At 55.1% G+C, this 9,880-nt stretch overlaps 1 protein-coding gene across 1 annotated transcript in view; it reads right to left on the bottom strand.

The window, feature by feature from the left end:
* Window positions 1-2,710: 2,710 nt before the first annotated feature.
* Window positions 2,711-9,880, bottom strand: part of ADCY8 (adenylate cyclase 8) — a 170,549-nt gene continuing 163,379 nt past the window's right edge. The window contains exons 18-20 of the mRNA XM_011373832.1: window positions 7,421-7,513; window positions 5,916-6,030; window positions 2,711-3,198 (exon numbers count right to left, since the gene is read on the bottom strand). Coding sequence (XP_011372134.1) covers window positions 2,711-3,198; window positions 5,916-6,030; window positions 7,421-7,513 — 696 coding nt within the window. The remainder of the gene's footprint in view (window positions 3,199-5,915; window positions 6,031-7,420; window positions 7,514-9,880) is intronic.

Genomic DNA, 9,880 nt, shown 5'->3' with positions numbered 1-9,880 from the left:
TGCTCTTGTTGCCTTTCATGGCTTCGGGTGCGTTCCTCCTGCTGGAGTTTACGCCCCACGGTTCCACGAGCAAACCTAAAATCTGAGAGGCGGAGTTCAGAGGGGAGAAGGCGAGCTGGGAGTCCTTTTGGCCTTTGAGATGGAAAGACAGCACACTCACTGGTGCAATGAGAGAGATCCTCACCAAGGCCTCCGGGCCGGCCTAGGGCGGGGATCAGGGTTTCGGGGTGCGCCTCCTGGAGCAGAGGCCAGAGGCCCACCTGGTGGGGTTCTCGATGGTCCATGGAGATTCTCGGCACCATCGTGCCCCTGCTCCTCTGTCTGATGGAGCCCGGAATGGGGCCACACGCCCCAGAGTCGGGATGGGGTGTCCGTCACCTTCATCTGTTCCACCTCAAGCTCGACATCACTGAGTCAATGGCAGTTCCGCCATCACCCCGAAACTGGCAGCACCCACGGGCCAGGGTCTGGCCCAGTATCTCTTACCTCAGTCTCTGCCCAGTCATCTTTCCAGAACCACATTTTGCTTCTGGTCCAGGGGCTTTGACCTGAGTCCTAGCTCGGGGTGAAGGGACAACGTCTTGTTGCTGGGAGCCTCCCTTCCTGGGGCTGGACCCATTCTCCCGGGGCTTGTCTGCTTACAGCGCCTCAGACAAACACCGCTGTAGATTCCAGGCGGGCCCTGCGCCCTGGGGTAGACCAAAGCTTGATGGCCACGGCAGGTTTCTCCGCCTTTCGGATCCGTGCCTTCCAAGGTTGTCTGTCTTTTCCGAGGCTCTTCGCAGGGCCTGTGTGCCGGTCCCCGACCTGCCTGAACTCAGCCTCCTGCCTTTATCCTGTGGTCCCCAGTCTCAGCGTGTGCTGGACTGAATAAGCCGTGGGGCTGTCCCGAACTGGGATTCTCTGAGTCTGAAGAGAACACCCGCTGGCACTGGTAGGGGACGTAGAATTTCAGAGGCTGGTTACACGTCCCCTGCGCACCCCGCCTGGACCGCCTGCATTTTTTCAATATGCGCACAGTTTCAGTGTCCGCCCAAAACTCAGTTCCTTCTCTGTGTCTCGTGCCTCTCTCGAGAAGATGGTTTCTTTCTCACATGGGTTTGGTGGGGGATGGGGGGGTGGTATGTCTCGCCTGAGACAAACACCTCAGGTATAGGTGTTTCCTTGAGAGTGAATCTGTTGTGGATTCACTACTCGGAGCTAAGTATCTTTCAAACAAGCTGTTGTCAAGAGTCAAGAATCTAGAAAATCATTGGGATCTCATACTTCTCTCTCCATTTCTTAAACCTCGTATGTTCCTCCAATACAGAACTTACTAGAATAGCGTAGCGTTTGCGAACATGGACTTTGGGCTTGGACAGGTGCAGAGTCTTTAGAAGAGGCAACACTTCCCGCTCCATTTCATTTTTCTCTTAGCAGTGGACGCAGGAAGCATCCACTCCCTAACTTCCTCTGCAGCGAGGTGGGCCTGTGACTGGATTCTGGCTGAGGACAGAGCAATAATGGACGTGACTTCCAGGACTGGTGCCTCAGGCCTTCCGATGATCCTTCCTCCTGTCTCTCTCTTCTCTTCAGCTGGGCTGGGTACAGAGGATCCAGCAGTGGACTCACAGTCCTACACAGAAGGAGGTTAAGTCCCCAGATGATTGCACGGAAGGCTCCCTGCCACACATCCAATTCAGTGTGATTGGTAAGTGAATCTCTCCTTGTGTTTCAGCCACTAAGAGTGGGATCTGTTTGTTAGAGCAGCAGCTTTTATTGACCAATATAGTTTTGACCTTAGTTCCATAACCGACTCTATGATGTTGGGATAACCCTTCAATCTTCTGAGCTTTCTCACCTGTATGAGACTTTCCTAGTTGTTGTTGTGGTTATAAGAAAACACAGAATTCCAGGAAATGTAGCTGCCTACACCAGCTTCCCACCCGGTGACTTTCTAACTGTTCCTGCAACACATCAGGTGGGCTGGTCCCACTTCAGGGCCTCTGCACTTGCTGATTCTTCTGCTTGGGTCTCTCTTCTCCCAGGTCCTCTGGGTCACCTCTTTGTCACCATTGAGGGCTACGCTGCAGCATCATGGGTCCCAGAAGCCTTTCCTGGTTCTTCCAGTTTAATCGGCACCCTGACCTCCGATCCTTCATCTCAATTGTCCTGCTTAATTTCTTTATTGCATCTACCCCTATCTGAAAGTAGACTATTTATGCATTGGTTTATAGGAATATTACCCATCAAGCCCCCATCCTGAACGTTAACTCTGTGATTAACTCTAGGGTTTCTCCGGAGCCTCGGACGACTCAGGCGCATTGCAGGTGCCGCTCGGCACGACCTGGCTGGGTGAACGTACAAGGTACTGCGGGGGTTACATGAGGTCACTATGGAAAGCGTTTGGCGTTGAGCCCGGCACATGATGAGCACTCGATACATGACAGTTGCTTTGATCCTCCCATTGCATCGAGTCTCTGTTTACATGTCCTACTTTCACACTCAAGGTTAAGGAGTAGGTCAGATTTTCGCTTCCCAATGAACCTTGCACGTAAGAGGTGATCGATACGTGTTTGTGACCAAAGAGAAACTCAAATCATGTCTTCGATCTAGTGCATCCAAAGACTAATGAAACCATCCTTGTTCTAAAAAAAATTAAACCTTTTTATTAGTATATTTATTTTATATATAAAAGAAATACAAAAAAGGAAACACAAAGAAAACGCTCTTATGGCAAATCGGACTTGTCGGTGCCCTCGGCCTGGGCGCCAGGCTCCGGCCCGCTGGGGGTGAGCAAAGTCCGCCGGTTGTAGTGGCTCTTGATGATCCCTGTGGCGTTGTTCTCGCTGAGCAGCTGCTTCTGCCTTTGCCTGTTGAGGGACTGGACGAGGCCCAGGACGACGGCGGCCAAGGAGTACTGCCCGGGCACCCTTCTCGGGGGCAAGATGAACGGGTTGGGCTGGACTCTGCCCAGGAGAAAGTATGTTTTGATCTTGCCTTCCTGCTCGCTGATGCCCTTCACGTAGATCTCCCCTCGGTAGTCAAAGGCAAAGCCCTGGTCCTTCAGGATGACGTAGGTCTCCTCTGGGACTTGGATCCTGCCGCTGACCCCTGTGCTGTCCATCCGACTGGCCAGGTTCACGGTTTTGCCCCAAATGTCGTACTGCGGTTTCTTGGCGCCGATGACGCCAGCCACCACGGAGCCGTGGCTGATGCCTGTGGGTGAACCAAAGGAGCAACAGGTGAGCGGCGAGGGGCGTCTCCTGCCTGCGCAGTGACCGTCAGAGGTGTGGTTTCTGTGGGTAAGCCACAGGGTCCCCCCTGCCTCCGTCGCTTATCAGATACGTGACCTGGGACCTCATTTTCCCCACCTGTAAAGTGGAAATAGTGAAAGGAAGAGGAAATCGCTTATTTTATCTCATTTCATCTTCCTTTCATCATGGTACCTGATGACCTTTGGGTTGAGTGCTCGAGAGAGAACAGTCGTTACTCCCACACGGACGCGGACTCATCTCAGCCCACGGGACGGACACAGCATTGGACAGAGCGCTGGACCAGGAGTTGGGAGGCTGAGGCCTCCTCCGCCTCCGTGGTTCCAGGACGCCGAGAGCCTGGGCCCACCTGTCCTCTTCTGGTTTAGTCCCAGTCCTGAGCATCATTGCCTCGGGCCACAGTGGCAGCCCCTCGATGGGCCTCCCTGTCCCCCGTGTCCTCCTGCAGCCCGTCGTCTACACTGCTGCTGGAGCGGCGGGGCCTCTGATGCACATCTGATCATGTCACAAGCCACCTCGACACCTGCCATGGCTCCTCTTGCCCACAGCACGAAGCCCGTGCTCCTTGGCCACAGTCCAGGGCTCCCCGGGTCTGGCTCCGTCCTAACTAGCAGCCTCACTTGTCGTCGCTCTGTCCCTCACCCTTGCAGTGCCGCTTGCAGTTCCATTCTGAACCGCTGGAGCCCCCTCACCCGCCGGCCGCTTCCCCGCTGAGTGGTCATCTCTGCCTTCTCTCGGCTTGGACTATTATTTCCTCCCATCCCCATAGTTGATTTGGCAAATGCTCTCTCAGACAGTCCCAATGCCTCCTCCCTTATGAAGCACAGACTCCGCTTCCAGGAACGAAAGCATTTCGACGAACATGTTAGGGGCCACGCACGTCTCTCTCGAATAGAATTTCTCACCCTCTCCACAAACACTGACCGGGCACCTGCTGTGTGCCAGTGCTGTTCCGGGCACTGGGGAGCGCTAGGAACCAATAAAAGCGTAATATCAATGAACGATAAAGGCTCTGCAGAAAAACAAATCAGGTTAAAGGGATGGAGAACTATGGGATGGGGTGCGTTCTGCAGCGGAGCCGTTAGGAAGGCCTTTCTGAGCAAAGACCTAAAGAAAAGTGAGGGCACAGGCCGTGCAGATATCTGGGTGAGGTCGTTCTAGGCAGCGGGAATAGCGAGATGCTCCCCACCCACGTGTGCCTGTGTAAGACATAACTGACCGAAGTCTGAGAAACGGACCTCGCAGAACGCGTCGGAAGCGCGAGGCTGGCTGACTCTTCAAACTCCGCAGAGGCCTTTTACAGCCAGTGTTCCATTCGCTTCTCGCGTTATCACTGTGAGGTAGGTAGGTGAGCTAGGGAACTGGCACTCGGGGTTGAAATGACCTGCCCAAAGTCACAGAGCTGGTGACAGCAGACCCTCGACACAGATGCCCGATCCAATCGGGCAAATAATTTTCTGACCCCTGAAGCAGGCCAGCAGTGTGATGCATCACCCTGCGGGTTGGTCCTGACCCCAGCAGTGTCCTGACTTTACCCTTGTTCTCGGGTTAGAGCCCTGCTTTGTATTCCTGGTTCGGATGTGTACTCGGCGATTTCAGAAAGCACACATATAGTCGATGTGAGATGCGGGAACAAGCCCTGAATCCCGCCTCCATAGATCAAAAACGTAACGTAGAACTGCTCTTAGTTCAGTGGTGTTCCTTAGATCTGACAAGTCAGATTTTGGTATTTCTCGGCCTTTTGTTTTTTCCTCTCTAAAGATGCTAAGGGAGAACCAAATTAAATAAAGTGGCACACTGGCCAGAGGATATTTAAACTCTGAGGACTGCAGCAAAAGTTGCTTTAGATTGTCCCCTGGCAGCCAGAATGTCACCGGTCTCAGTCAGGAAACCCTGGAGCTGCTGCCGGGGTGGCCTTTTGGCTGTGTGACCTTGGGCTAGTTACTCTGCTTCTCTGGGCCTAGCTGCACCCGCCTAGGACCCGAGGATGCAGTCTGGAGCAGGGGTCTCCAGACTGTGCTGGGAGGGCCTCGAGGCTCAGCAGAGATGCCGAAGGAATTGGCAAGTCGTGCAAATTCTACAAGAAACTAGCCACTTTGATATGACTCATTGTGTTGTCACTTTGTTCAAGGTGTCTCTAAATTCAGAGGAAGGGTGAGCTGGGTGGCTGGGTGGCTGGCGGGCTGGGTGGCTGGGCGGCTGGGCACTATCTGACATCCTCAGGAGCAGAATCCTGCTTTCGCCTTACAGCATCGTCCAGGAGGACAGGAGAGCAACACGCTGACTGCCAGCCTTGGGTGACACAGAAGTCAGAATGAAATGACGAGGAGTCAGCTCCCTCCCTAAGCAGGGCCTGGCATGGTGGGACACTGGACAAGCAGGTGGAGACAGGTGGCTGTGGTCTAGTGTTTGCTTTGTACTTTTGCACACGGCCAGTGTCCTTCCGTGACTTCCTGCATCTTGAGTGAGAGGAAGCCAGAGAGGCCTGAGCTGGCCCTGGCCCTGGCCCTGTCCCTGGCAAGGTCATGTGAAGCCAGCTGCATTTTGTAGGAGAACGCTTCCCTGGCTTGGTGCCCTGGGCTCGGGAGGGCTGAGGGTGCGAGGCTGGCCAGCTCTGAGGGGACCGCCCCCACCTCCGCCACCCTGCCAGCTGCCACTCACCGATCCGGAGTTCGAAGTTGTTGAACGAATGCCTGTTGATCTCTTGGATGCTCTCGGTCAGGGCGAGGGAGAAGTCGGCCAGGGCACACAGGTGTCCCCACTTATCTTCACATCGCTGCGGGAGAGGGGAAGTCATTCGCTGTGGCTGCTGCCAACACTCGCTCGGTGGGAGGTGGGAGGGGCTGCTCTATGTCCAGACCCCACCCGCACTTCCCTTAGAAGGAACTGACCAGGTGTGTGAGCCCACGCATGCCCGAGTCACCAGTGTCAGGAACACAGGCAACGGGACGTTTCTTCGGAGAGTAGATGCGGGTGGCTTGTCAAAGCCCTTTCTCCACACCTGCCCTCGTCTATGCGGGTCGATGCGTCCTGAATTCCTGAGTGTGCTCACGGGTGTGTGTGTGTGTGTGTGTGTGTGTGTGTGTGTGTGTGTGTGTGTGCATGTGCGTGTGCTCACAGTGTCTAAGGAAGGTCTCACACATACATTTGCTCACAAAACGCCTGGGTGCAGCGCGCAGCAGCCTCCGCCCCTCCAAACCTCAGCTTCCTCACCCGTCACCTGTAAAATGGGGACGAGCATGCCGCCCTGCCAGCCTCGGGGGCACTGAACGAGGCTGTGTGTGACAGAACTCAGTGCCCTGTGGGGCAAAGAGTTCCAGTAAAGGGCCAGACGGCGACTATTGCCGGCTTCGTGGGACCCGTGGCTTTTGTCACCACTAGTGAGCACAGTTATTACAGCTCTGACAGGGCTGCAGATGAAGTAGGAATGAGTGGGTGTGGCTGTTTCCACTATAAGTTGATTTACGTAAACGGGTGTTGGCTAGAGTTGGCCGCAGGCCGTCCCCTGTGGCCCCCTGCTACAGAGTGCCAGGCACACATACCCAAGTACTAGTGTGGGGTTCCTGCCAGGTAGTTCATCCTATGACAGTTCCAGGTTTTTTTAGTTGGAAAGGAAACAAAGGCAGGATGAGAAAAAGCATGAGGATTCCTTCCTCCCGGTAACTCAGACGCATATTCACGTAACACCGATTGAGGACCTACTAGGTGCAAGGCTTAGTGTGCGGAGCACAGCATCAGCTCAGGGGACTCACCCACCAACCCCGGAAGGTAGATGGTGGTGTCCCCACTTAACATCAGTGCCTGGCACACGCTCGGTGCTCAAAAGAGTGGGAGCCGTTATGATTATTACCTGTGACTTGCAGGGGAGCAAATGAAAGGGAGAATAAGAAAATGGCTAGGGTCGGGGTCTCGTAACACCCACAACTAAACCACGATCGGGGGACTTCTGGGCCCTGGTTTTGTTCGTCTGGTGAACAGTGAGGTTCGGCACGGGGCCCAGTAGTGCCTCGGTCACGGAGAAGCTTCGCTTCATCCAGCAGACGCTGTTCGCCCCAGGAGGCAGACTCATCCCACAGACAGGACATCCGGTGGCCTTACTGCCTTCAGCGATGTGCCCATAGGGGGGCCCCAGCCCTAGGCTGAGTTCAAAGAGTTCCTTCCTTTACCTGTTTTTCAGGTGACAGGCCTGACACGGCCATGTAGGTGCTGCCGATGGTCTTGATCTTCTCAATGTCTTGAAACCGGTCTTCGCCGAGCAGCTGAAAGAAATCCAGGCAATGGCGTTAGTCCTGAGTGTCCCTCCAGCAGCCCGGGGCTCCAGAAAGCAGGCCCCGGCTCACCGCGACGATGACCTCTGAGCGGGTCCGCATCCCGGAGGTAGCTACTGTTCTCGCTGAAAATCAAGCATTCGGAGAGTCGACTTGTATTTACCGAGCACCGGCTGAGTGCCGGGCACCAAGATGGGCATAACCTGGGTCTGTTTCTATGAATCCTTGAAATAAACACAGGTGCCTTGCCAGTTAACAGAAGAAATCATAAATGTTCCCCAAATCTTTTTTGGCTTTGCTTTACACATGTATTTGGAATCTGGTCTCAGCCACCGCCAGCTTATACTCGGTCACTATACTGCAGTCCCCTAGCCGCCCCTGCCCTATAGCATGTGCCCAGCGTGGCAGCCAGAGGGACCCCATTTAAACGTCAGTCGAGCCACGTCTTGGCTCTGTGCAAAACCCTCCTGCGGCTTCCCGCCCCACCCAGAGTCAAGGCCAGAGTCTTCACTGTGACCTGCGGTCCTGCCGCGCTCTGTCCCCTTCACTCACTCCTCTCCAGCTGCACTGACCTCCTTGCTGACCCTAATGACCCAGGCCTGCTCCTGCCTCAGGACCTTGGCACATGCCGTTCCCCCTCACGGGGTCGCCTTCCCTCGGGGGAGACTGTACGGCTCATTCCTCACCTCCTTCTTGCCTGAAATGCCACTCCAATGGCGTCTTGCTGACCATCCCACCCCTGGGGCCACCTACGCTGTTAGATAAGGCAGGCAAGAGGAAATCAGCGAAGGAGATGGTGGAGAGGAGCCAGTGGAGCAGAAAAAAGCCACCAGGGCAGACGTCAAGTGGGGAGAGAGGTGTCCCCAGGTGAGTCACCCAGGCCAGATGCTGTCAGGGTCCAGCTGAACTCTCTCCCTTGAGATCTCACCATATCTTGTGGCTTTCAACACAGTCTCTGTGGTGAAGACTCTCACGTGCGTGTCCTCCTTGACCCTCAGACTCGGACACACTGGCGCTAAGTGACATCCCCTTCACGGGTCCAGCAGGCGTCTCCAGGTGCCATTCGCACACCTGCGCCCGGTCCTTCCGCCGACCTGCCGTCTTCATTAACGGGGCTCCATTTTTCCCGTTGTTCTGGATAAAAACTTTACAACTCACATCTAATCTGTCAGAAGCTCCTTAGCTCCACCTTCAAAAACATCCAGATCCTGTCTCTGTCCCACGACCTTCACGGCACAGGTCACACCCCTGTGAAGCTGGCCCTGTGCGCAGGAGCCAAGTTCAAAACTCAAACCTCCTGCTCCCAGGTCTGAATTCTGGCATCTTATCTCCCTTTGTTGGCAGGTGTTTGGATGCAACTTCTGGTTCTCCAACTCTTTGCCTCCCTTTAAGACTGTACTATCCTTAGGGGCTCACGCCTTGGGGAGAGGGGGCGAGCAGACAGATGGACCAGATGGAGAAGATGCGGAGGTCCGTAGACGATATTGCTCCAGACACCCTCTCGACGCTAAGCAGGAGCTAAGAAAACTTGGAAAATTCCAGCCTGAGAGAAACTCTTCTGGGAAACAGGAAAAACGTGGCAGGTGCTTCTGCGATTTGTTGTGCGTGTGTGCACCTTGATTCACAGCCGAAGCAGCCTTTGTCCACGACTCTGGTTCCTTGAGCTAAAGGGAAGCCACTGCTCTGTCCTGGCCGAGAGTCTGCACCTGCGCCCAGGGCAGGAAGTGGTGGCAGCGGCCCCAGCCTGGGATCACGTCTGACTCCTCCAGCCGGGCTGGTTTCTGAGCGGCCCTTTGGCTGTTAATATTTTAGCTCAGAGATCTTGGCGAGCCTCCGGGTGCCCACCTCCCTCCCTCCGCCTTGTTGCAGCTCCATTTCCCCAGCTTCCTGCAGGGAGGGGCTCTTCCCTCCTCCCTCCTGGCAGAACTGCTTGGCCGAGGGCCAATTTCAGGCCCAGGCAAAGCTGATCAGGAGGCAGCAAGAGTCTTGGTTATTTCATTTAATATCCGTGCAGCAAATTCATCTCCCATCCACCTGAAAGCATCTGGGGCACGATGGGCTCCCGATCGGCCCCTTTTTTCATTCAGCAGTCTGCAGGGAGCGGTGAGAGAACTCTTCTGCCTTCTCTGGGGCAGGGGCTGTGGGACGATGGTCTGACAGCAAGTATAGCAAAACCAGCCTGAAAACGTGAGCTCTGCATAACGATCCGGTTTCCTCCGAGCCATGACGGAATTTCGCGTGCTCTCGGGTTCCAGTGGTAACTGTGTCAGCAAGGAGAGCAGCATCGCTATCAATGTGAGCACCAGGGCTTCTGGCTAGAGCCTGGCCAGGGCGGAATCCAGAGACAGAGGGCCCGTC

The sequence above is a fragment of the Pteropus vampyrus genome, unplaced genomic scaffold (assembly GCF_000151845.1).
Source record: "Pteropus vampyrus isolate Shadow unplaced genomic scaffold, Pvam_2.0 Scaffold232, whole genome shotgun sequence".
Classification (NCBI taxonomy): Eukaryota; Metazoa; Chordata; class Mammalia; order Chiroptera; family Pteropodidae; genus Pteropus; species Pteropus vampyrus.
Note: the sequence above shows the minus strand (reverse complement) of the source record. Positions and strands in the feature narration are given on the sequence as shown.